The 27,209-nt window shown below is 42.8% G+C and overlaps 1 protein-coding gene across 3 annotated transcripts in view; it reads right to left on the bottom strand.

The window, feature by feature from the left end:
• Positions 1–3,703: 3,703 nt before the first annotated feature.
• The window catches only part of VLDLR (very low density lipoprotein receptor), a 36,792-nt gene continuing 13,286 nt past the window's right edge, over positions 3,704–27,209 (bottom strand). For 2 of the 3 annotated variants that reach the window (XM_067041596.1, XM_067041597.1), the window contains exons 4-19: positions 23,579–23,701; positions 22,078–22,200; positions 20,045–20,416; positions 19,819–19,941; positions 19,607–19,729; positions 19,043–19,162; positions 18,809–18,934; positions 18,131–18,302; positions 17,309–17,527; positions 15,463–15,581; positions 14,565–14,704; positions 14,101–14,242; positions 13,108–13,254; positions 11,115–11,195; positions 10,123–10,292; positions 3,704–9,258 (exon numbers count right to left, since the gene is read on the bottom strand). In XM_067041596.1, the coding sequence (XP_066897697.1) occupies positions 9,223–9,258; positions 10,123–10,292; positions 11,115–11,195; positions 13,108–13,254; positions 14,101–14,242; positions 14,565–14,704; positions 15,463–15,581; positions 17,309–17,527; positions 18,131–18,302; positions 18,809–18,934; positions 19,043–19,162; positions 19,607–19,729; positions 19,819–19,941; positions 20,045–20,416; positions 22,078–22,200; positions 23,579–23,701 (2,336 nt within the window). In that variant the 3' untranslated portion in view covers positions 3,704–9,222. The remainder of the gene's footprint in view (positions 9,259–10,122; positions 10,293–11,114; positions 11,196–13,107; positions 13,255–14,100; positions 14,243–14,564; positions 14,705–15,462; positions 15,582–17,308; positions 17,528–18,130; positions 18,303–18,808; positions 18,935–19,042; positions 19,163–19,606; positions 19,730–19,818; positions 19,942–20,044; positions 20,417–22,077; positions 22,201–23,578; positions 23,702–27,209) is intronic. The other variant, XM_067041598.1, reaches the window with a different exon arrangement.

Genomic DNA, 27,209 nt, shown 5'->3' on the forward strand with positions numbered 1-27,209 from the left:
AATGAGGTCCATGGAAATCTTACCTGTTTCCTAGTGGAGGTAGTGCTCAGAGTTCTGGGCACACAGTGCCGGCTGCAGGGGAGGGAGAAGCCAGGGAGAAGGGCATGTAGCCTCTAGTCCCAGCCTCGTCCTCTCTGGAGGTGACCGGATCCTGAGATAGGAAAGGTTGCTTCTCTTTTCTGAACGGAAACAGGTACCGGGGCTGACGTCTGGGAAGAGGCTGTTTTCTGTTTCTAGGCTGTTTGTTAATATTTGGCTTCTGTTCTGTGACATGCATGGATGCCCTTCAGAGACTCACCTCACTTAAAGAGCCTTTCCTCTAAAAGAGGAAAGAAAAAAAAAGTTCCTTTCCTCAGATTTTGGGTCCTAGGAGGCACTTGTCTTTCAAAGCAATGTTCTTCTTCTTTTTTTTTTTTTTTTAATATTAAGGCTCACGAGCTCTTGTTGAATTTCTAGGCACATTAGGAGAGTAACTGTTACTCTGTGGGTCATTGTCTGATGAATGGGGTCTCCTTGCTGGGTAGATATAGACAGACATTTTCTGCTTCCCCAGCTGGGACCTGTTACCGACGGTATCGGACAAGTGCCTGACTCAGTGGCCTTGGGATCCCTTTCAACTGAGAAATACCAGGATTCTGGAATTTGTTGGGGGAAATAGTTTCTATAATCTGCCAGTGCCTTTAAAGACCAGGTGGGTAACAGGGAACATATCAATACATAGCAGTTGGATAGATGGAAAATGCTGGATCCTGTCTAAAGCCATTACATTGAAAAAAATATTGGGCGACCTATAGAAAACATGCCTGTAGAGGACATTGCTCAAGAGCTAGCACAGAACTCTGTACAAAAAGGACCGTGCCAGGTAGGAGGACTCCCTTTGAATGGGTGAAAAGCTTGTACTTCTGTGGACTGGGATCTATGCTCCAGGCTCTTATCTTCTTCTAGATGCAGACTTCGTTTGTTAGGGAGGAGAATCAAGACTTTCCCTCCAGCTACCATGCAGCCTCATTGAGTTTCTCCACTGATGCTGCTGTCATGCCTGCCATCCCTGCCCAGTCAGGGGGCAGCCAAACTGATACCCGCAGGTAGAGAGCACAGCTGCCATAGCAACCAGCTAGCTTTTCCTGGAGGAGGGGACCAGCTCTCACGACACATTCTCCACTCCAGAGACACGGCTTGTACACGTACTGTGCCCTCACCATCCCCGTGACCGCTGCATGTGGAGTAGAGCTTTCTTCTGTCCCCCACCAGCCCAGCCCAAGCCATGGCCATCTACCTGCCCTACTGCCATAGTCTCCTAACTTATCTCCCTGTTTCCACACCTGCTTCCCTGCAGCCTCTTCTCAACAAAGCAGTTAGCACGATCCTTTTAAAATGAGATGTCCCTCTACTGCCCCCAAACCCTCTTAAGTTGTCCCATCACTTACAATCCCAAGTCCAACCACAGCCCTAGAAGTCTACATCACTTGGTCTTTGCTGTTCCCTTCTCCCCTCCCTCTCTGCCTTGGTCACCTCCACCTACATGGCCACCTTGCTTTATCATAGATGAAACCAGCATGCTCCTGCGTCAGGATTTCTGCTTCCGCTCTGTCCTCAGTAGGCCACTTGCACAATTCTACCAGGTCCTCTGCCCACGTCACCTCCTCGGAGGGCTTCCTTGATGACTGTTTCTAAAATAACTCATTCTATCATTCTATGCCCTCTACTCTGTTTGTTTTTCTTTGGACTTCTTATCACTACCTGACATATTAAATGTCTGTTCCATTCCTGACTCCCAGCTAGAATGAGCACCATGAAGGATGGGGCTTTGGCCTGTATTGTCCTCCACTGGTTCCCCAGAATCCAGAACAAAGTATGGCACATAGGTGGTATTGAACAAATGCATGAAATAAGGACAAATGAAGTGTGTGTGTGTGTGTGTGTGTGTGTGTAGAGGTGGTACCTTTTGCAGGGGTTGGTTCATATATATCTTTCCTCAATTTCATTAAAAGTTCAAGAGCTTTTTGAGTTCCCTCCTAACTGATGATCAGTTTAGGATATGCCAATTATAAAACTGTCCTAGAACCTTTCAGAAACTCTCACTGTAAGTCCCCTGACGCCAGAGGAGGAATGCCAGTTCTTATCTAGTTATCTAAAATCATCCTCCAGCATTTATAAGCCCTTCTCAGGAAATCACAGGGCTATTTGTTTGGGGTCAGGTAAAAAGGCAAATTTGCTTTTAGCTTTAGAGAACTAGTCCTCGGTAAATATCACATGTAAATGGACGAATTTAAGAGAACATACATGACTATGGGTTTAAACCATACTGACTGCCCTCGATCAAACCAGTAGGCAAGAAATACCTCTAAATAAGCTCCTAGAGCATTAGTTAAATGTTCAGACCCAATATTTATCATTCTTCCACATCTCTTAGGTTATGGGCCCATCACATTTGCTCAGCGTGATAAATCCAAAGATCATGCTAACCTCACCTTCAGGAGTGGTACAGAGTTTAACATCTTTCTCCCCCTCTGTTTAATCAGAGGTCTGATTAAACAGACCTCTCTGTATAACCAGTGAACTTAAACCAGTCACCTATGTGCTTTAATCAGCAGAGGGTTACACATACAGGGATTTCTGCAGAGCTCTTAGGTGCAGCATGATTAATTTTGATTTCTTGGAGATCTCCAAATGCTAGCATTTCGAGGGGAGACCTAAGAGGGAACACTTGCAAATGGGATTGAGTATGAGTGCAGATGAAAATCAGATCTCCAAATGGACACAAGTAAAGAATTTTTACTTTTTAAAAAAATGAATTATGATTTTTTTGGCACTGGAGAAGAAATAGCAGCTGTTACTTGAGTAAAGCACTTTATAAGTGTTGCCTCTCTGTCTTAGGAGGACCCTATGCAAGTGGGTGTTATGATTTTCCGAGGACAGAAGTTTGGATGATAAGCAACCTGCCTGTGGCCACAGCTAGTCAGGTGGAGGAGGGAACACCCAAACTTCTATTTCTGTCACTGCAAAGCTGGCATTCACTCAACATTTCACTCATTAAATGAATCTTAAATTCATTAAGGACTCTCTGTTGAACTTTTAAAGATTGGTTTTTTTGACAGTTTATCTTTCCCTCAATTTTCTTATTTTCTTCCCACTACTCCTGAGCCAATTCCAAGGTTTAGTACCCAATATCACTCAAACATTTGGGAGCCATTGCTTGGAAAAAGTTTCAGATGGAATATCTATGTCTAAAGGCTCACAAAAATTTAGCCTTATCATAAATGAATTTCAACACAGACCACTTAAGAGCTGATGAGGGGAAAGTATCAAATTGATTTTTCTTGCTTGTCAAGGCCTGTCTTGTCCTGTCACCCTGGGGCTTCCTACCTTTAGGGCCTGTTCTCCGTCATCCACAGGGAGGGAGCTCTGGCCTAACATTCTTTGGTAATAGTGGCTTTGATTTTCGTTTCTCTCGTGGGAGGGGTGGAAAGGGGGAGTTTGAAAGGGTGGCACATTGGCTGTCTATGGCGAGGCACTAACTATACTTCTAAAGATGGCAAGAAAAGGGACATCTCTCATTCTTTCAACTTGATGGGCCCCGATATGGTGGCCCTGGTTGGTTCCCAGAAAGGGGTGACTGAGCCATATTCAGCTGAGAAAAGGAGAAAGATGTGGGTAAAAACTTTTGGAAAAGTTCTCTAGAAAAAGGAAAGGCTCACCACAGTTCTCTCAAAAATAAACTTTATTTAGGTTAAACGTACAGTTCATTAATAAAACAATGTTTATCTACAGGTCAGCAGGATGGGATGTGTCCCAACATGTGCCTCTAGAATCCTGAAGATTCTGAGCGTGATAACTGGTTGTATGCTCTGGACTCCTGAGGCCTTACATGCTCTTAAATCACATTTTGGTATCAAGTGACATTTTTAAAAGGGCAAGAGAGTTTTGTCAAAGCCAGTCATTTCGTTCAAAGAATTCTTCCTCCTCCTTGCATATGTGTGAAATGTGAGCAATGCCCAGGTCTCAGGGGTAGATTCCAGAATACCTAAGATCCAGTCTTAGAGTTACAGCATCATCACTCCGTGGACTCAAGTTCCAGTTCTTTCTGTCTTCTTGGGCAGGTATCTCCTTATAATAACCTTAAAATTTAAGATTTGTTGTGTTACAGCTTGTTTTCCTCAGTGTCTTCATACACAGAAATGATGTTGCATGTCTATAAATTCCTTTGGGGACTCTTTATCTTTCACTTTGCAATCCAATAATCTACTCCTGCTTCTGTGATGGCCAAGGAAAATAGTTCTGGAACTTCTAGCATCTTGTAGGCATGGCACAGAACTAATACACTTAGTCTGTGCCATCCTGATGTGGAGGTGCTAGCGTTCCACCCCTGTGTGCCGCCATATTGGAAGTCAGCGATTGTGGGCATCTGAGAAACTGTGGAAGCATCCTAAGGTCATTAGTAAAGGGAACTCAGCAAACATACAACGTGACATTCACCTTAACCTTTACACAGCACTGCCTCCTTTCCTGAGAGGAGATGCCAGTAAGCACATAGGGTTTGGAATCATTTGTTATTTGTAGCCTCAGTTTCCACATCTATAAAATGGAGGTAATACTTACCTATTCAGTTTGTTGCGAAGATCAAATAAAATACATGAGAGCATTTATTTAGCACATTATTAAACATACGGTGAGAAGTTAAGGGAGATTCAAAGTGCTTTAACTGCCATCCAAAGCCTGTGCAGGCCCCCAAATATTTATTTCCACGTCTTAGGCAGTGAAGTCAAAAGGTTGAGGCAGAAACACACCCACTTTGTTTCTAGGGTTCAAAGCACATAATCCTTTAAGCCTTTTTATCTACATAGTTACTATTTCTACCTGAATTTCAGACTTAGATCTCATCAGATAGGTATAGTGGAAAACAGTTGGGACAAGGTCTAATGCATGTTACACTCAATGAGTTAAGTTACCTGTAATTCTCACTGGGCAAGTCGCTTACCAGTTTCTAGACCGTGCCACCATAAATACAAGTAGAGGCATACCTTTGAGAGTGACATAGAGCAGTGACGTGTGCCTTGCACCCTCTAAATGCCAGATGCAGGGCTGAGCTTTCGTGTGCCTTCTCACTGAATCCTTACCGTGTCATAGCAAGACAGTCCTCAGCACCTCTGTGTACAGAGTGGCTTAGTGACTTGCCCAAAGGTACCACATGCAAGGCTGACGCAGCAGCCAGCGCTCTTAACCTCCTTACTGTCAATCTGACTTTGCCCTTGAGCACAGTGAAGAAGAAAACTGTTTATGATGTGCCATAGGGTCACCCGCAGAGCCTGTACCTCCACCCTCAGCCTGCCTTCCTTCTGCCTCAGTGACTGTGGATGGAAGGAGACTGAGAGTGGGGCTGTTGGTCAGTGGTCCCGCTTCGTTCCTGTCTCTCAGATGAGCCGGGCTCAAAAAAACACTAAATGCATTTGGGAGACAGGACAGAGAGATGGGCCACTCCTGTGGGCTGTTTCTTAGTAGCTTATCCCTGGACCCCGACATTTCACGTATAGGACCTAACCACTATCTCACATTCAGCTTTTCATGTAAAAGGAAGGCTGATCACCCTTCCCATGAAGTTATTTTGAGCTGGAAAGCTTCTATGCTTGATTTGAGAGAAATAAGTCCCCAAAATGCCACTGTTTAATCTTCAAATTTGTTCCTGCTGCATTTGGAAGTAAGATAACTTTGAAGCCATTTTCGACTTTTATGTATTCCTGAACTTCCACAGTTTAGGTCCACGATATGGCTGAAACATGGACATACAATACTCAATTTTCCCAAACAGTCAGGCTGAACACTTGATTATGAAACTGAGAGCCCCAAAATCAATGATAAAGACTAGCAACTGTATTCTTCATTCTCAGACCCAAGTTGTCACAGCAAAAGTGTAGATGCTTTTTGAAAGTTTCCCCACCATTAAAAGCAAAGAGTCAAGCTTCTACTGGGTTCAAAATAATAAACTGCTTCCCAAGGTAAGAATTCTAGGAAATTACTCGTTGGGCTGCACGACACAGGAGTACACCCCATCAGAATCATCTGGTTGGGTGTGAGAATAGTTAAAAGGCAAACTTCTGTGGGAGGGAGACGCGAGAGGGAGGGGACATGGGGATATATGTATATGTATAGCTGATTCACTTTGATATACAGCAGAAACTAACACACCATTGTAAAGCAATTATACTCCAATAAAGAGGTTAAAAAAAAACCCAACAATTTCTATTTAGGTCTCCCATTTCTAAGTGTTAACTGAAGAGTTAGTCCTTTAAATGCCCTACAGTTTTGCTATTGAAAGCCTGTCTTCTCATTTTTTGAGAAGGGCTATCAGACTTCCAAAGATATAAGGAAAAGAAGCAAGTGCCAAAGTTGAAGTCTCCATTTTTTTTGCCTTGTGTTCATCAAGAATTGAATACCATAGGTTCGGAAATGATACCACGGCTGTAAAATAGCTATAAGAATGTTTTAAGAGAGCTGGTTGATCAACTGGGACTATTTCTTGCCAAATAGATAGCTTGCAAAGGCCACTTAAAAATTTGGACTCAAAGACTTGACTGGATTTCTTTACCAGAGGCCACAAACCTGTTTATTCATCTATCAGTATCAGTCTTTCTAGCAGTTGGTAAAGCCTCTGGAGGACCTCCTGTCTGTGACTTGTAAGACGGCTCATTTAACTTCAAACAGCCTCCTTGAGCGTTTGCTAAGCTTCATATTTTATCTCTTAACTAATTCTCATTTCCCACATTAAACTCTAGAGACACAGCAAACTTACAGCAAAAGGTTTCACATAGGATTCTTAAAGTTCTTGCGTGGATACTGATGCACACATTCTAGCCTCCCATGAACTCTTAATTCATGCTGAATTGGCTAGCCATGTAACTATTCTAATTTCCATAGAAATATCTAGTTACTTCATTTCTTCAAGTGAGTTTGTACCTTTTAAGTTAGAGTTTCTGTCCTTGGCTGCTTCCTGTGGAGAGCAAGGTAAAAGAATGAGATGCTTTAGACTCTTTGAAGGTTGGAATTTGGGACCTAGAACCTGGAGGAACACACTAGGGACTGGAATCCAAGAGATGATGGAGAATCTACTTGATTTTCTTCTTAAAAACTATGACTTTGGGTGTTAGAGTTGATTAATACTGTATAATCCTTGTAATGGGGGAAAACACTGGTGTCTTTAAGCTTCCTAGGAGGGAATTCTGTATTGCTCTAAATGAATAAACCAATCAGTGGGTTTTGTACCAGAGCAGGGTCAAAGTCCCAGTCAACCAAATGGCCTTTAGAGTTTACATAAGATGAATGCTCACCTACTAATCACATAGGCACTCCAGACACCTCACATCAGCAGGCCACATCCTGTTTAGTGTTATGACTACCTGAAGATGAAGCAACAGGTGGCCAGAAGGGTCCTACCTTCACAACTATGTCCTTTTGCTCTACATGTTCGACATCCTCATCTCCCATAAAAAAGGTTCACGCCTATTCTTTCTTTCACTTTCATCCATTTGACCAAAATCTCAAGAGGGTATCTATTAAACAAGATGACAGAAGCACTTTCTTCATCCAGGATTATTGATCTCTTTGCCTAAGCCACAAGCCACATGTCCACTGTCTTATTTATATTCCATATGAAGGTGGACTCTGACTCATCCACTGATCCATTTAGCAACTCAAAACCTCTTCATCCTTTGGCTACTGCACTGATCATTCAATCCATGAAGATTGCTGCACCTTCTGCAGTGGACTCTCACCTAGAGCATCTTCCCAGGGTTAAACCCTTGTATCTTCCCTTGCTTGTTGGCTTCCTGTGGCTTTAGAGTTCATATTACACGTTTCAAAAATTGTCCATAGAAGGAGTCCATCCTATGCCAGCCAGCCTGACAAATTAGATCATCTCACAGATTCTCCATGAAGTCACTTTAGAACAGTGGTTTTCAAATTTTAGTTCACATCAGAATCACCTGAAGGGCTTCTGAAAACACATATCCCTGGACCTTACCCTCAGAGTTTCTGATTCAGCAGGTCTGGGGTGGGGCCTGAGAATATGCATGTTTAACAAGTTCCCAGGTGATGCAGATGCTAACCTTAAGTCCACTGAGAACCACTGCTTTAGACTGTTCAAGCATGGCATTTCTGCTTGTTACCTCCCTAGCTCTCCTCAGGGTTGACTGTCTAGGCATGTAAAAGGAGGAAGTCCTTACCCATGCTTTGCAAGGCACTTGCCCTTGAACAGTATATAATGATAGGACATGTATAACAGAGACATAAGTACGGAGAAGCAGAGTTGACAGAAATCTTGGCATATGTTTCTGGATCAGGCAAGAAATGAATGAGAATAGGAACTTTCCTCAAAGAAGAAGAATTCCAGGTGCAGGTTAAGCTAGCTTCTTTTACAAAATAAATATTTGGGGAGGCAAGTATTAAGTGGTACCTCATCCTTTTAGCACTTGATTGTAAGAGAAACAAGCCAAATTGCAGGCTTCCTTATATAATACAATATCAGGATCTATAGCTCATATATTTAGTTAGAACACCTGATACTACTCAGCTTGTTTATAGAAGTTCATCCTAGAGGAATAGGCACAAACCATGGTTAAGCTGCTTGGTTTAATTTTTTTAGCACTTGGAAAAAAAATGTACAGTAGTTTGAATACTTAGTCTTTGCAAACCTCCATTGAGGTCAAAGATTTCATTCATACGTACAAAATTAGTTTACAAATTTTTTGGCAATTTCATCTTAGTAACCCGTTTTATCCTATTGCCATTGTCCCAACCATTGAAAAAGTTTACAATAATTTACATAGAAATATTTTCAAAGTGCTTAAGAATAGTGATTGTTCTCTGGGATATTTACAGATGGCCTATACAATGTATGTACAGGTGGTATACGCTATAGCACAAGTTTCATTGCTGGAATATGGCTTTCTAGGGAAAGTGCATATTTGGCCAGAGGTGGCAATACTGTCTAGAAATTCAAGGGTTACAGATACTTTTGGTAACCACATCCAAAGCTGAAGTAGAATGTGGACAGGAATATTTACAAAAGTAATATAAAAATGATTAAGTATACAAGCTTGATCCACGCAAAGATATTTCGATGTTCTTCCAAACTGGAGGAAGAAATAGGCTTCAGCTGCTGGCTCGGTTACCATTCCGAAGTGGGTTATTACTGGTTTAGACCTCAAAGGTCACGACTTGTCTCAGAAGTCAAGCTAGATCATCGTCTGTGCTTACAACGGATATCTGTGGAAGAGAAAAAGCATGGAATGTGTCTGGTGATTCCCTCACTGGTAGCAACTTCAGTCTCTAAAATGAACCTTCTTTTGCGTTGGTCATTCAGAGACCAAAGGTGCATAGAAGGGAAGCCAGATCCCAAACAGTATTGAGTTGCATCACTCATGCATTTTAACTTGAATTCAACTCTATCTACTTGGTAGAGAGAGAAAACAGTGTGACTAATTCTGCCTGTTCTACTTAATGATTTTAGAACCTGGAGAAAAATGTGCAAAGACACACGTGTGCCGTGAACTGACCACACTCTTGTTTCACCAGAGCTTGAGGGAGTGCTCAGCACTTGTTCTGTTCCAAGTTCTGTAAGTGAAGGCCAAATACTCCACGTGAGTTTCAACTGAAGAACAAGTGACTGACTCTACTGTTGAAAGGAAAGCTAGCTCTACGAGGTGTAATAGGTCATTTTCGCTAAATGAATCTTGCTCAATATGCTGACTTTAAGTCAACCCCCCTATATATGATATGCTAATTTACTTTTAAGTATCCAGCAGGCAACTGATGGAACCATTCAGAAAGGAGAAACTTGGCTCATGCTAATGTTTACATGTAGTTTCTATAACCCAAAATATCGCAAATTGTATAGTGATGTCCTTAATTGACTTGCCATTCTGTTTGGGGCAGATACTTGTCAACTGACTTACTTATTAGGTTCTAACAGCCTAGACTGTCTAATCTCCAGGTAGTAGATGAAGTATTTGGTGGCTCCATGATTCTAATGGCTCTTTCTAGCCCAGGCAGCCATAGCTTGAGATGTGGTCTCCTTTCCAAAATGTCCTACTGTGAGTCATGGTACATAAAGACACAAAGCTGACTTACTGCTGGGTACGTGTGTCCGACAGAAGCACTGTGTCTACCAATGTCTATTGACAGGTCCTCTTCAGTGGTCTTCAAGTACACAGGATTGTCAAAGTTCATGCTTTTCATGTTCTTGTGTTGCCAATTCCGCCACATCAAGTAGCCACCTACTGCTGCCATTGCTAAGAGCACTGAAAAAAAGTTAGAAGGTGACTAAACAAGGTCGAGTTTCAAAACATACAAAAAAGATCATGCTAAAGAATCCATGATAATCCAAGCTTTAATAAAAGCTTCACGTTTTAGGAAGCTGGGATGACTAAAAGTTAGAATATAAATGGGCTGGGAGCTTAAAACAAGTTCAGACCAGAGGTTGTGTTATTCTATAGACTCTGGTGCTCAGCTCAGCACATCCATCTGGGCAAATGTAGAGTCCTGGGCCCCTTCTCCAGCTGCAGAAGCTTCTGGAGGGCTCTTCAAGTGGTCCTCCTGGTTTGTTAGCCAAGCTTGGAATCCCATAATTTAGGATAAAGAGGCCATTTGGCATAGTGCTTTAGAATTCACATGCCTTAGAATAGCTTTAGAGAGTTTGAAAATTCTTAACTGTTTTTAATTTACCCTCTACAAGTGCTATAACTCCTCAATAACTCATTTTAGCATTTGTGTAGCTCCTCTGTATGAAGTGTTATACGTATTTCGAAGGGGAACAGAACAGTGCTCTTCACTGGAAAGGACTTATTATGAAAGGGGATAAAGCCAGACGAATAGCTCTGAAGTAGAAAGCAGTAAGCACCATTCATCACTGCCAGTCGCTGTGGTAAGGATACCACTGTACAGAAGGCTGTGGACTCTGAAATCAGTGTGCCAGGCTGGTGAGGGGAGCAAGGGTGATTCAGTGTCACGAGTGCTATGACAGTACAAGGGGCCATGGGAAGGGCATCTCTAGATGAACCAGAAATACCCATCAGGTATTTAAGAAGTTCCTTTGGATCCAGATATGTGGGGAATCTACTTACAGAGGGGAAGGATGGCCCAGGCCGCAGAAGTCCCTTTTGGGGGAACACTGACCTCCGATACTGCTGTGGTCACATTGATCTCTACAGGGGAATAAAAGGAATCAGTTTAGAAGGATCTGAATTCAGACTTAGAAATTCAACCACCTGGTAGAGAGCCTCATGCCCTTCTGCATCCATCACTGATGTTCAATGTCTACTACAATCGTGTACCAAGAATAACCGGTCTAGAAGTATTTGTCAGTCTCATGCTATAACAGCCATTTCACTAACAGCTGTCTCAGAGAAATCTTAATGAGTCAGGTCAGGCTAAGGGTTGCAGGTTCTAAGTCTTTGGAGGTTAAATATAGGTTACCAATTAAGGGCAGAATGAGTAGTTAAAGGCTGCATTCATGATTTAAGGAACAGGTAGGTACAAAGAGTGTGGCTGTTAGCTGAGATGAACAGTTTGCAGAACGGAACCCAATACCTCCAGGAGCTAGTCTACTAGTTGGTGACATTTCTGTTGTGTTGGTATCTTTTGTCTCACTGTTAAGTCACAGTAGTTGCAGTACCTGAATTATAAAACCAAGAACCAGGTCAAGGCCAAGTTTCCAGAGTGGCTAGCCATTTAGCCCAGACAAGCCATGCGATGGGTTATTTGAACGCTGTGGGAAATAGACAAACCACTGCCAAACCAAGTTGCAGGGGGGGTGTGCCATAACCAAGGGAAACAGCAGCAAAACCAGAGAGACACTGGGGTCTTCGGGCAGAATCGCAAGCATCTGGAATTGGACAATTTGAAAGGACCGACGGCCTCACTTGACTGCTCTAAGCAAAGTCCCAGGCTCCTGGAAGCTGCAAGAAGTGCTCTCAAAACCAGACCACCAGGCATACCAGTCTTCCTGCCTGATTGTCTGATAACTGCTTTCTCAGTAAACGGAGCAAGTCCCTGTAGTGACTCAGTCACGCTAATAAAAACCTCACAATATGAGATCCTTGCTCACAACCCACAGGTTTAATTTGCCAGTTAATCAAAAGCTAAGAACAGGAGACTAAAATGCACGTTTCATTTAAGTAGGAGTTTAAGATAATGTCACCCACTGGGGCCAGAAGGTTTCCTGTAACCACGGCCTTTTTTTTTTTTTTTTGGATGCGATGGGTCTTCCTGCTCTCTAGTTGTGGAGAGCAGGGGCCGCTCTTTGTTGCAGTGCACAGGCTTCTTATTGCGGTGGCTTCTCTTGTTGCGGAGCACAGGCTCTAGGCACGCAGGCTTCAGTAGCTGTGGCATGCGGGCTCAGTACTTGTAGTTCGTGGGCTCTAGAGCCCAGGCTCAGTAGTTGTGGCGCACGGGCTTAGTTGCTCCGTGGCATGTGGGATCTTCCCGGACCAGGGATCAAACTCATGTCCCCTGTATTGGCAGCCGGATTCTTAAACACTGCGCCACCAGGGAAGTCCCCAAGGCCTTTTTTTTTTTTTTTTTTTTTTGCGGTACGCAGGCCTCTCACTGTTGTGGCCTCTCCTGTTGCGGAGCACAGGCTCTGGACGTGCAGGCTCACCAGCCATGGCTCACGGGCCCAGCCGCTCCGCGGCATGTGGGATCTTCCCGAACTGGGGCACTAACCTGTGTCCCCTGCCTCGGCAGGCGGACTCTCAACCACTGCGCCACCAGGGAAGCCCCCAAGGCCTTTTTAAAGCCTAATTTCAGGCCTCTCTTTGGAGGAAAATGTTAAGACTTTGTTTAATTATCTGCAAGTTGGCTGGCTCAGTGCTGTAATTGGTATAAATCAGCATAGTCACCTATAGACTCATCTAATGTTGAAATGAGTTAGTCCTGAAGTAGTGATGTGAACTTCTGGAATGCAACAGTAGCAGATATGTTCTCCAATCTATTCCAAGAGTGAGTTAACACAGAATTCTTAAAATCCAGGCTAGTTTTTGTAGTTTTGTAGTTTTGTAGTTTTACTCTAATGCCTGTTGTATGTCCTGCTTGTGTTTGAAAAGTAAAAAGCCTTACTTTGGCACTCTCGGCCATTGTCCTCTAGATTGTATCCATTGGGACAGGAACAGGTATATTTTGGAGAGTGGTCATTAATCTGTGGGGCTGGCAGGCAGAGATATTCACATCCTCCATTCTCCATGTCTTCTTCACACCAATTTTTACCTGTTCAGAAAGGAAAGTCCTTTAAAATGGGTCTTCCAGTGCCTGCTATACATAAAGCTTGGTTCTAGATGCTGAAGACATGACTCCTTGTCTCCAAGGAGCCTAAACTTGTATACTCTGTCAAACCCTAAAGTTAAACCAATACCAGTGAATGATAAATTTAAGGGTACAGGCAGCATGCTCTAAGGACAGCAAAGAGCCAAAGAAACCTCTTGGAAGTAGGACAAGAGTTATGCCGTAAACAGATGGGTGGTGAGGGAAGAGGTGGGGAAAGGAGATGGGTGACCGGACCTGGCCTCACTATTGGTCCAAAGCTTACAAACTGGCTAGTCTGAGGCTCAGAGGAAGGAGAGAATCGTGCTCTGTGGCTTTGCCTCGCTCCCACAAAATGGAAGGAACCCAGCTATGGGGAGGTTTAAGGGTTTCATTTGGATAAACCAGTCAAGTATTCTGAGCAGGAGACCATAGTGTTTGAGGAAGCACACAGTTCCATATAAGACGTGCCATGGTGGGGAGGGAGGAAAAGGCTGTGGCATAAAAGCTACCTTGGAGGCTAGTGCAATAGTCCTAGCAAGAAGGAATGAATGCCAAGGAGATATGGAAGGGACTGAAATAAAAGACAGAACACTGATGGTTGGGAGGGCAGCTAAGAGATGAAGTTCTCAAGCTCTTTGATTTGGAAGTCAGAATAAAATATACGGAGCACCAGGTTTGAGGGTGGGTCCAGGAGGGCAAAGTTCCATTGTACAGCAAGCTGAGTTGCTAGGGAGCTACACATACCCGGGGGCACTGTGTCATGCTGCTACCCTGAAAGTAGCCACGAGGGGCTCTGCTTCCCCACAATACCTGATGGCTGTATAAGTGCATGATAGACGATGATGTCTTGGGCATCGTTAAGGTTGTTAACTAGAGTGGCCAGCTCTGATCCAGTGAATTTATTGGCGCCGTAGACGGCTTCATTTTCCCCATCTATCCAGTAGACACGATCCTAAACCAGAACCCCCATATTAGTAGGTACGTGTAGGATTAACACGAGTCAGTCTCTAAGGTCATTATTATTTACTGGCAATTTAATGGACCAAGTTTATTTAAAGCTGGTCTGGGACATCAGATGTAAAACTCTAAGAGAAACATGAGTTCAGGTTTCTTAAAATGCGATGAGGAATCAGTATGTCATTTGTCCCAGATTTTAGGTGAAAGCAGTTTCTCAAGTCATGCCCCTCTGTCCTTCCCTCCTTCCCCTGTTCTTTCTCCCCAATGTGCTACAGTAACTCAGAGGTATACACTTAGATGTGAGACACATGTCTTACCTCAAATATTGTGAGTGCGAGGGGATGAGCTAGGAATTCCAGAGACTTTAGGACTATCCTGCGATCTTGGCCGTTCAAGTCCACACTGGATAACATGTGCAATTTGGAATCCAGCCAATAGAGGCGGCCCTTTATGAGGTCTGGGTAGGAGAAGAATGGTCACTAGGTGGGAGGGAGGGTGATGCAAGAGGGAAGAGATATGGGAACGTACGTATATGTATAACTGATTCACTTTGTTGTAAAGGAGAAACTAACACGCTATTGTAAAACAGTTATACTCAAATAAAAATGTTAAAAAAAAAAAAAAAAAAAGAATGGTCACTGTACAAGAAGTCAGTACTGCTCCGCTTCCATTTAAAATTGCTAAGGAATCCAATACTCTACTTTCACGGTTCCTTCTCCAGCAGGGTTTGTTAACAGGGTCCCACCAACCTTGTGAAGCAGCATGCAGAATCTGCACCCACATTCACTTGGGGGGACTCAAGGGGTACCTGAGATTGTCAAAGTAACTGACTTAAGAACTGTTAGTGACATTAGAGAAGTATTAAAAGAGGTGAGCATTTTGTTGCTCTCCCCTTAGGAGCCAGAAGAAAACCGTTATGAGCCTGCAATTCAGGAAATGCTAGGGCACCTAGGCCAGGAGTATATAGGATCAGAGTTCACAAGGCCCAAGGTTCACCTAATTCATGCTCCAAATGGATAGAAAAGCTAGTAATTATGGAGCATGTCATCTGTTAAGTCCACCATTCCACTTGTATGGTTAGGTTCCTCTCATCCTAAGTCTCTGCTAAAGAAGGCACCATAAGAGTTGTCTGCTGTAGTCCAGAATTAACTATGGAGGTGAGTTAAAACTCTGCAGACAGTCGAATTGTGGTCGAGGAAGGAAGAACATACATACCAAGTGTAATTCCGTTAGGCCACTGAATGTCCGTTGTCACCAGCGCCCGTCTATCAAATCCATTCATTCCTGCTTTTTCGATTTTAGCTGGTTCACCCCAGTCTGACCAGTAAACAAAGCTGGGAAGAATTAAATTAGAAATAAGCCTTGGTGGTTTAGAAGGAATAAAGTCACAGCTTGAGACACATTTTCAAAGACTGAGCAGAAAACTCTAGGGTACAAATTGTGCGACTTAATGGTCTAAATTATGTTCTGGGTAAACAAAAGGTAACACTGAATCTACAAGCTCATTATTAACTATTAAACTATGTAAGTCTGATATTTAAATTTCAGCCCAAAGTCACAGGTTATATATTTCCTGTATAAAAGGTCAATTCTTTCAGTGGAGTAAAAGATGAATATCTGTTAAGTTTTACAGTAGGGGCGGGCTGACTGTGCTCTAGTGAGGCTTCATGGGGGCCAATTGTGATTACTACAGCCTTAGTCAAATACCTTATTTTTAATTATTAATTTTTATTGGAGTATAGTTGCCTTACAGTGTTGTGTTAGTTTCTGCTATACCGCAAAGTGAATCAGCTATGTGTATACATATATGCCTTCTTTTTTGGATTTCCTTCCCATTTAGGTCACCACAGAGCACTGAGTAGAGTTCCCTGTGCTATACAGTAGGTTCTCATTAGTTACCTATTTTATACATAGTAGTGTATATATGTCAATGCCAACCTCCCAATTCATCCCACTCCCTTTTCCCCCCTTGGTATCCATATGTCTGTTCTCTACATCTGTGTCTCTATTTCTGCTTTGCAAATAAGTTCACCTGTACCATTTTTCTAGATTCCACATATGAGCGATATTATATTTGTTTTTCTCTTTCTAGCTTACTTCACTCTGTATGACAGACTCTAGGTCCATTCACGTCTCTGCAAATGGCACTATTTCATTCCTTTTTATGGCTGAGTAATATTCCATTGTATATATGTACCACATCTTCTTTATAACAGCTGTTTTTCTATATTATTTAGGGGCAATTTGGGGGAAGTCCTCAGTGAAATGTTTCTAGAGAGGTCTGTTTATTTCCATTGGACTTTCAGACAACTTGCACATTTAGATGAAAGCCTAGAGGTAATGTGGTTACCAAAATCCTTACAACTCATGCTACTACTTAGGTTGGATCATCCAGAGCTGACCTGATAAAGTGTTCAGACAAAAATTAAAAATCATTTGCATAGCGACACGAACTTATCTATGAAAGAGAAACAGACTCACAGACATAGAGAACAGACTTGTGGTTGCCAAGGGGAAGCAGGGGTGAGGGAAGGATAGATTGGGAGTTTGGGGTTAACAGATGCAAACTATTACACATAGAATGGATAAACAACAAGGTCCTACTGTATAGCACAGAGAACTATATTCAATATCCTGTGATAAACCATAATGGAAAAGAATATGAAAAAGAATGTATATATGTATAACTGAATCACTTTGCTGTGCAGCAGAAATTAACACAACATTGTAAATCAGCTATACTTCAGTTAAAAAAAATCACTTGCTTAGAAGCTGGGTGGGCATAAGGGTTTAGATACAGCTTTTGGTGTACCTCAAATCAGAAATGTTGTTTCACTAATGTGAACCAGCAGTCATCTGCTCAGGGAGGGCCTCTTGTATAGATGAGGACATTCTCGGGTTGCTCAACCATAGCACCACTGACATCTTGGACGGGATGATTCTTTGTTGTGGGGAGCTGCTAAGTCTTGGGATTTCAGTACTGCTTTAAGCAAGAGGAAAGCTCCTGACCTATGCAGATAGCATCCGAAAGGCTACATGATGAAAAACACAGAATACAAACCCAGATAATGGGTCCACAGCTATGGAGGCAGGCTCTCGCAAGTCAGAGTTAAACAGGAACTTCCTCTTGGTTCCATCTAGGGTAGCTACTGAAATAGTCTTAGAAGCCGCATCAGTCCAGTAGATGGTCTTGTACACCCAATCAACAGCAATGGCTGCAGGATTATAGACATTGTCGATCATTTTAACATGTCTACCAACCTTGTCATCAATTGAGGCACTGAAACAGAATAGGTCACAAGAAATTTAAGAGTTTGACACCATTGGAGCCTGGAGAATGGACTTTCTGCTCACAAAATGGTCAACAACTTTGTTCGGAAAGAACTCTAGTAAACCCCATAACTCAGCTTACCACTCAAATTATGTAACCATGCTGCTTACTGATTGTAAACAATACTGTAGGTTATCTCGTTGTTGGTCTGTATTCTACATGCAAGAACACCACACTTCTAAGTGAAGCTATTTGTTTCAGTAACCATCACCTGAGTTTCTATAGTTGCTGTTAAGAAAAAGCTATCACTACCATTTCTATTTGTAGCAACTACGAACAGTTCTCAACTAACTGGAGAGAAAGGGGGGAAAGTTGGAAAAATTAAGATGTTGTCTGTTATAATCTTATAGTTGTAGCCATCTTTTATTTTATAGGTGATTGTTAGTTTCTAATGAGGAACTGACAGTAATTTAATAAAGAATCAGTGTTTAGAATTATTATTCCCAACTAGTTAGATACTAGATTGGAGCAAGACACAAGAGAAATTCCTCCAAACCTTCCCAAAGGCCAGTGACAATGACTTAGGTGAAGACACCAAGAACTGAAAGTTACCTGAAGATGGCCTTTTGGCTTAGATCAGCCCAGAATAGTTTCTGAGCAGCAATGTCAGCATCGAGAGCCACAGTGTTTCTTAGCTGTTCAACTAGTTGGATATATTCTTTCCTCTCCAAGCCAATCTTCCTGATGTCTCGTCTATTAGTGAAGATCAGACTTGGCTCTTTGCCTGCAAGACAGGAGTCAGGTCAATTTAGTTTTGCTGTAAGAAGGCAAGGTCCTTCCAAGTCCCCTCCTCCCAACAGAGGAGCACTTAAAAAGTGAGGGCACTGCTGAACACCTCAGGAATACTCTTGCTGAAGTCCATGCCCTGGGACCTGCAAGCACTTCAGCACTTCCTACGGTTTAAGAAGGCAGTCCTGGAGTCACAGCATTCAATAAGAGGGCGGCTGATGATAAGTTACTTATTTGAATTATTTGAATTGCACTCAAGTTCTGGAAGCAGAGAGTAAGCAGATATTCAAGGTACCATATGCAAAAGGAACTGACCAAGGCAGGAGTCTGGGGCAACAATTTGCTATTTAACCTATGATATTGCACTGTGAGTTTAGTATCATTGCTCTCAAGTACTTTTTAAATTTTATATTTCATTTGACTGTTGTAGTCACTGGCTGTACCTTTCATAATTACGTACTCATAAAGGTACCAGAGCAACACCAGTCCAAGTCCATTTACCTACTGCCTTGCACACGCCAGTGGCAAGATCCATTTGATAGCCACGACTACATTCACACTTGTAACCTCCTTTTAAGTTGATACAAATTTGACTGCAGATTCCCGGATTTTGGCATTCATCAATATCTAGGAGGGAAATTAGAATTAGTCTTGCTGTTTGTTCCTAGATAACCTATGGAAATCTACTGACCTTTCCCATCACCCCCGGGGCTTGGGCTCTGTTCTTCGACTCACCTCCACAGGTTTTCCTATCTATCAGTTCAAACCCAGCTGCACAGTCACATTCGTAGCCTATAACTAGGTCTTTGCAGATATGGGAGCATCCGCCATTGTTAACCAAGCATTCATTTACATCTGAAATCAAAAGGTAGTAGAGTAACTCAACACTCAAATCGATATTTGTCCTATTAACATTTAAAATCCAGGCTGTTTGAGATAACTTATCTAGATAGTCTGGTCAAGCCCATGATTTTTCTAAGATCTAATAATTCGTCATACAGATATGCATCTCAGCATGTATTGGGGGAATAGTAAACCCAATCTCCTTGGCACGTTACCAGTTAGTTAAGCAGTATTTAGTCAAGTTTCTCTATTGCTGATCGGTTATCTTGAAGGGGGTGAAACTAGGAACTACTTTGTCACTACTTCTAAGTCATAAAATTTCACTTTTAAGCCCAACAATTGAACCTAGTTCATTAAAGTAGTTTACCCAGGCATTAGGCAGGCTCCAAACCACATTAGCTCTGCCGGGTCTAATTAACCTTCCCAAATCTGTCCTCAAGCAACCCCTTCACTTACGACATTCTTTCAGGGGCTCATCACTCCAGTCCCTGCAGTCCTGCTCCTGGTTACACACTTTACTGATATCTATGCATTCCCCGCTTCTGCACTTGAATTTCCCAGGGCCCAAGCACTGATTGACTACAAAGAGAAACACAGAAGAGAGATTCCATTCGTGGGTCTGATCAGAGCAGTCCTTTGACTAACAACCCACAACTAGGGACCCTTACCATTTTTGCAGTTGACTTCATCAGAACCGTCGACACAGTCTCGGATGCCGTTACACTGCCTGCTGCCGTGGATGCAGCTACCATCCTCGCACTCAAACTGATCAGGTTGGCAGGTTCGGGAAGCTACAGCAGGAGGGAACGGCAGGGGATGAAGCCAGCCAAAGCTGTCCCTTGTTGATACATGGGAGAGGACTGAACGTGCCATACTGATGGGAAAGCTACTTACGACAGTTGACCTCATCACTGCCATCCTTGCAATCAGGATCCCCGTCACATCGCCACTTCTTGTGGATGCACTCGCCAGAGCTGCACTGGATCTCGCTGGCTGGGCACTTGGTGTGGATCACTGGCTGGCGGCCACACTGCTCGAGGGACTCATCTGACTGGTCTGAGCAGTCTGCGTCGTCATCGCACACCCAGCTGATGGGGATGCAGGAGGAGGTGCTGCACTGGAACTCGTGGGCCCCGCAGGTGGGTGGGGTGCAGTCAAGCTCGTCGCTGCCGTCGCTACAGTCATCCTGGCCATTGCACACGAAATTCCTGGAGATGCAGCGGCCACTGGAGCAAGTGAACTCATCAGGGCTGCACGTTATGTTGCCTATTGAGAGAGAGGACGCCCCACTGAAAATGCATCCAGACCTGTCCTTTCAAGCATCTTGTCCCAAAATCTAACATGCAGATCATGGATCATGAATCCCAGCTTTCTTGCCTAACTTAAAAGCTAAAGTCAGGTTATATCAATAGGCAGTTCCCAGAATACTAGGAAACAGTCTTACCATGTAAAAGATGCTAGGACATTTGAATAAGAACAGAAATGTAGGACTGAGAAAAGAGCTGAAGACTAGAAATTAATTTGAGATGAGATGCATCTTAAAGGAACAGTGATTAATAACTTAAACTGTCACAAGAGACTTCATTGGGGAAGGCAGACATGAGTTATCTTTAAATGGATATACTGCTCATCAGGCCAGGCCACATATCATGAGCTGAGATTATCATGCATCAGGTATATAAGCAAACATTCACTCATAATAAGCATTATGACACCATCACCAAAAAGTAGCCCCCGTATATTATAACACCATACACGGTTCCTTCTCTTTTGGTCCTTCCAACCAGGATCAGGAATAACAGGTCTTCAATACTTTCAAGTTTTAGAAAGTTACTTCTGGGGCTAGAACTGCAATCTAGCAGCCAGGTGCAATAATAATGATAAGCTAGTCAGACTAGCCAGTTTGTACTTTGACTCAAATTCCTGCCAAATTAATTAAGGTAAAAAATTGGTGGTAATTGGGGTGGAGACCACGACTCTCTTGGGAAGCAAAGTCTGGATTTAAGAGGGAAACACATGGCAGCGCCACAGCTTACCAATCCATAAAGCTCAGTTCTAGGATTAAATGCCAAAACTCATTGGACTAGGTGCAGTGGTAATGACCTCAGGAGGTGACTTCTATGCGCAAGACTGGTGTTTCAACTACAAGTACCCTCAGCTCGTTGTACACTTACTGCATCAAGAGGCCTGTGCTTGTCAGTCTCAGGAGGCCCTATAAAAAGGGCGGTAGCTTGAAAGAACATTCAATGCAATGTTTGTTTAACCTAGAGATTTTCCCAGGGCCTCACCTTTAACATTGAGCATTTTATTATATATTTTCCAAGAGCAGAAACATGAAAGGCTAGGACACAGAGTTAGCTTTTACAGGCAGGAACTGTGATAGGAGACAAAGGTACCACCGATTGGGTGGAGTTATCTTTGGGTATCTGCCAGCAAGATGTTAATTCCTATTTCTGTGCCAGTTTAACTTTTGGAAAGGTTAAAAGAAAAACTTGTTTGGGGGCTGAGAAACACTCGTGTGAGACTCAAGTAGTTTATTTCACTAAGCAGATCCAGTTTTCGACCTAGGGATGTGTTTGCTGGCCCTAGTCCCTTTCTAGCTTGATTAAGCCCGGGTGAGGAAGGCCCACGAGTTACTGTCCTGGCTGAGACAAGAGTCCACACAATTGCGGCTTCACTGAGCTACTTCTACATGGAAGTGCCTTGGATGACTTACCTTCTTATTTCTATTTGCCTAGAAGAAACACCCAAGCAAGCAATGGTCAGTTACCATGTGAACTTCTCTCAGAGTTTGAGGGCAGTTAGGAAGGACAAGTAGTAGAGCAGAGAGTGAAGTCATTAAAAGGCAAGTCAACTGCACCTTCATGCCCACCCTTCTTTGAGCAAAAGGGTCTTTGGGATAAGCCACTCAACACTGATCTTCTTACCACAGTTTTCTTCATCTTCTCCACTGTCACAATCATTTTCACCATCACATCTCCAGGACACTGGGATACACTGAGTGGAACGGGCGCCACAGCTGATTTCATTTATGCGGCATGTTCTCATATCTGTTGATGATATACAGTCTCAAAAGAGCCTCCAAACTCATGAGTGCAAAGCTGCTGCCTGGAAGTGGTGACATCTGTAACTCAGTGGCCAGGCACACGGGTGAAATTCGACTTACTAACTGAAGCCTGGGCAGATCCTTCGACAGCTCCATGGCTTGGGAGCCATGCCAGCCTGGGCTACCTGGCGGTCCACCGGAGAGCCTTGACCGTGCTACTCTGTCAAGGTTCCGCGGTGTGTGCAGTTCTGGCTTTTGTTTTACTTGGTGTGGTTATGTTCATTGGCTGGCCGGCTCCTTGACCATTATTTATCTCCTGGGTATCAAGTGACAGACCCAGATACTGGTAACCTAATCTCAACTTCATTAAAGGCCAGCTGGTCTATTATCTATGAAGTCTTCCTTTGCCTGGATTCCTTCACAGGCCTCCTTCACAACCTCCTTTCCACTGACATCTTGCAAAGTAGGGACACCCCCTAATTCTTGACTTTACGGGGTCATCCCCCACTAAAACTTGGGGCTGAATCTTTTTTGGAACCTGTCTTCACCTATGGTAACTCACCTCCCTTGACCAATGCTCATATAACTTCCCTTACTTCTTGCCTGGAAAACTGAAATTAACACACATCTCTTCTTTTCTGCTTGATTCCAGATCTAAACTTTGTTCATGTTAGACTTCCACTTTTAGTGCTTTAACAGGCCTCTACTGCCTTAAAAGGAACACCGAGACTTTCTTCACCAGGACATGCAAATGATTCTAATTTAACTGTCCCAAATCATCTTCTTCTATGATCTCATAGACTTTTTCCTGAATATCAGCCTAAGGACACACACGTATTTGCATACCTATGAAGTTTCTCTTATTTAAGAACAAGCTGTAAGCTCCCTACTTTAATAACTTTACGTTACATGTTTCTTAAAAATTGCTCTATCATCCTATTTCTAGTCACCTTACCCCTTCAGTAATGGATTTTTTTTCATAACATGAGAAGCTGTGCATCTAAAAGCTTATACTTGGCCCACAGGGGGACCCTTACATCTTGACTAAGCTTCCAGGACCAGAGTACCATCCGCTCAGAGTCATTATCATCAAACATTTGAAATTGATGCACCTAGTCAAGGAGTTCTTGAATCTTCTGGCTTCAGTCTTAAACGTTCAATAGTGAAGCTACCCAAGAGAACGTCAGTCTTGTTAGACTAGGAAGAACATTCTTTATGTTTTTAAAGACTGGCTGTTAATGATTTGACTGACCTTGGAGTCAACTGGCCTAACTTTAAGGGAGGCCAAAGAAAACTAACCAAGTTTTAGATGATACAATACTTAGAGCTATGAGACACGGAACAGCTTGGAAAAGTTCAAGTCCAAAGCAAGTCACACTCACGGCACTGCTCTGGGCTTTCATCAGAACCATCTTCACAGTCGGGATCCCCATCACACTGCCATCGGTTGGGAACACACTGGCCATTGTTGCACACAAAGTCAGACTCGGCACACGTCTTCTTCACTACGAAAGTTGATTTGCAGGGTTAAAGTTGAAGTCACTCACCCAAGAGCCCTACATTCCCACTGGGGGTACAACTGCATTTCCATAATGTTTTACTCTAAAAAATAAATCTGAGTCAGTTAGCACTCAATTGCCAATATCCAGGAGAATCTCAGAAAAATCTTTTTTTTTTTTTTTTCCCCTTTTTCCCCAAGAGGAGGAACGTGATCATTTGAGAGACTTAGAGGACACTGAAGTCAGGGGATCCCTTATAATGAACTTGCCTGCTTGATAACGTTGAGATTAAGTAATACTTTCGTTCTTTTCATGCATTTCTTCCAAGTCATTCAAGTTTAACAGTCAAACGACTGGATCATAGTATAACTGTTCTAGCGGCATCTTGTAACAACACATGGGTTTAGTGCAGAGGCAGAAGACCCAGCTTCGGTACTGGATGCTGTCACCCCTACAGGTCTATTGGGGCAGAGGAACCCACTGGGTAAGAAATAGAGAAAGCTCAAGCCTGAGTATGAGAGAGGTTGTATTTAGCATCCGAAGGGTGAGCTCACATCAACCAGCTAAACGTCACTGAGCCTGCTATGGAAGCTGCGAGCACCCGTAACTGACTACTAGAGTTAAATAGCCTAAGACAAGGTATCAGTTCTGCTACTAATTCTTATTAGGGTAGCCTTTCCTCCTTAATTAGGGTGACCATGCAATTTGTTGTCCAAACTGACGCAATCTCAGTAGGAGGACAGTGTTAATTTTCCCAGGAAGATAAGCATTGACCAGGACTGTGCTAAGCAAAGCAGGCAGCTTGGTCATCCTACCTGTGAGGAAATCAGGGAGTAAGAAGAGTCTTGACAAGGAGCCACATCGGGTATTCTAGGGTCATCCTTCTCAGATTATATTCTTCTTTGCCCGTGTGCCTATACTTTCTACTTGAATTTCCAGTTTAAAACATTCTTCTCTAACGAATACTCTGTAATGGGAAATCAGCTAAAAGCCAACAATTTGCTGAAAAGATAAAAGGGACCACCTCAAGTCAGGGGTTGAAGCCAGCTACAGCACTCAGAGTTAAGAGTGTAGTAAACTAGACAGCCGCTCTGGGTTAGCCTCAGATATTGTTAATGGGGAGACAGTGATTATAGTCAATTTCTAGAACTCGGGATGATCAATTATGATGATGTGAAAAGGATTATTTATCTCCTAAAATTGTGTAGCCAAGGGAACATGAAAGGCCATATTACTTTTTAGATTCATACCTGCTTCTAAAATCACTGAAATACTCAAACACCAGTGTTAACAGTTTAAGTGATAGCCAAGGCCCATCTTCTCCTGAGCATGTAGGAAGGTGCCAGAGGGTCTCAGAGTCAGTTATTGTAATTCACCCTGTGATACTCTTCAGAAGTTGCAAAAGAGAGAGTACGGAATGGTTGTAAAGAGACCTCATGAATTTAGGAAGTATAAGATGTTACAGGGATAGAAAAGACTGGTTGTACTACAAAGTGAACAAGGGACACAGGGTCAGATAGATTGCTAGGGTTCCTCTCTCTCCATTCTGAGCACAGACTGGGAGGGTAAAGATAGGCTGTTTGAATTGGACCTTGAGAGATGGATAGAAATTTAGATGTGCCACAGGGGAAGAGAACTACCAGTTCCATTCTTGGGGTATCCAAGTTACTGATGTATCAGTTCAGCCTAACACTTGTAGAAGAATGAGTTATTAGGACTGATAGAACATGGCTTGCAGAATCCAAGCTGAAGTTGACTAAATATGCTAGTTGACATGCTTGAAAGAAAAGGCCCTGCTGAAATTGTAACCAAGTTCAACATCAAGAGGTTGGACAGGAAAAATAGGAATTGGCTTTGGAAATTTTAAGTAATTGTGTAGCTTTTCCCTTCCATGGAGGAACATCTCAAAATAAGCATTCAGAACTTCCCCGAGCAAAGCCCCCACTTTCCTTCTCTACCTTCATATCTGAGAGGCAGAAACGAATCCTGGTCAAGAATATATTTAGTTTTTCCCACTTTGCATGATCTTGATTGTAGGTACATCTACCTCCTTACCTCTTCCAAACCTTCCTGTTACGTAGCTAGAATTGATTTATGCAGAGACGATTTTAGGAAAAGCCAGTGATGACCCCTACAATGACTCAGGTTAGTTTCTACTGAGGTAGTCAAATGGTAAAGTAAGACTTCACACCATGGAGAGAATAATTACTCTCTAAAAAAAAAACCAAATGGGTTTTGCCAAATGTAGTTTAGCACAGAAGAAGAACGGCTACTTACACCAAGAGAACAGTGGACAAGAGTGAGGTCCTTTAGTGAGAAAATTAGTGAGAGAATTATATCACCCAGGTAACCCAGAAAGAGCATGGAATTCAAGATCTTGTAGAATAGATTAAAATCTTAGTGTTACAATGCAAATGATATAAATGTGTCACATTGGAGAACTATTCTTGGTCCTGAGACTGGAGATAAGCTTCTTTTCTGATATTGCAGCATGGGTTTACTCTGCTTCCAAATGAGCTGCTAATTTACATATTGGCATGCAGACATCCATGATACTGCTCTGAGAGCTCAAGCACAGGACTGTCTGCCAGTATGTTTATACTATAGCATTTTAGTAATGATGCATGAAGAAGTAGGTAAGGGCATAACAAGATGGCAGTTGATGAAATCTACATTTAGCTTCTATTTTTCTTCTGGATTTTTAGTTTGTATAGTGGACATCTTTATGTAACGTCTTTTAAAAGGCAAATGACAGTGTTATCACCGACATTCACGAACAACCTTATTTCAAGAGTTTTGCAACACAGAACAAAGGGATCATAAAGCAAACTTCAGCATGTATTCAAGGTACCTAAATGCCATCTTGACACGTAGTTCTCAGCTGTCCTGGCTTAATGAGAGGTTACATAGGTTGCAAAATCAGGCATTTCTCATAATGATCTTTTATTTTATTTTTTTATTTTTTATTTTTTTTATTTTTTGCGGTACGCGGGCCTGTCACGGTTGGGGCCTCTCCCGTTGAGGGGCACAGGCTCCGGACGTGCAGGGTCAGTGGCCATGGCTCACGGGCCCACCCACTCCGCAGCATGTGGGATCCTCCCGGAACAGGGCACGAACCCGCGTCCCCTGCATTGGCAGGCGGACTCTCAACCACTGCGCCACCAGGGAAGCCCCCCCCCCTTTTTTTTTCCATAATGATCTTTTAATAGATGCTGATCAATGGGTATGATGGCGTATCCCTATTTTTGGGGGGGAGAGAATGTCTTCCATCTTGCCTAGTGCTTTAAAATCAGCATCTCTGTAGACAGGGAATTTTTAAAAAAGAATCCTTATCTGATCTTTGATCTGGGCTGGCTTATAGTTTCTATACCAGGAGTTAATTAATTCCTGAAACTGCAGGGGATTTCTTACCGTCCACAGCTTGCTTTTTGGGGATTGGAACCATTTGAGAATTAAAAAAAAAAAGAAAGTCTGTTCTAAGCAATCTTCTGTCTGTCTCTATTCCTGGTCCTCC

This window comes from Kogia breviceps, chromosome 8 (genome assembly GCF_026419965.1).
Source record: "Kogia breviceps isolate mKogBre1 chromosome 8, mKogBre1 haplotype 1, whole genome shotgun sequence".
In the NCBI taxonomy this organism is placed as follows: Eukaryota; Metazoa; Chordata; class Mammalia; order Artiodactyla; family Physeteridae; genus Kogia; species Kogia breviceps.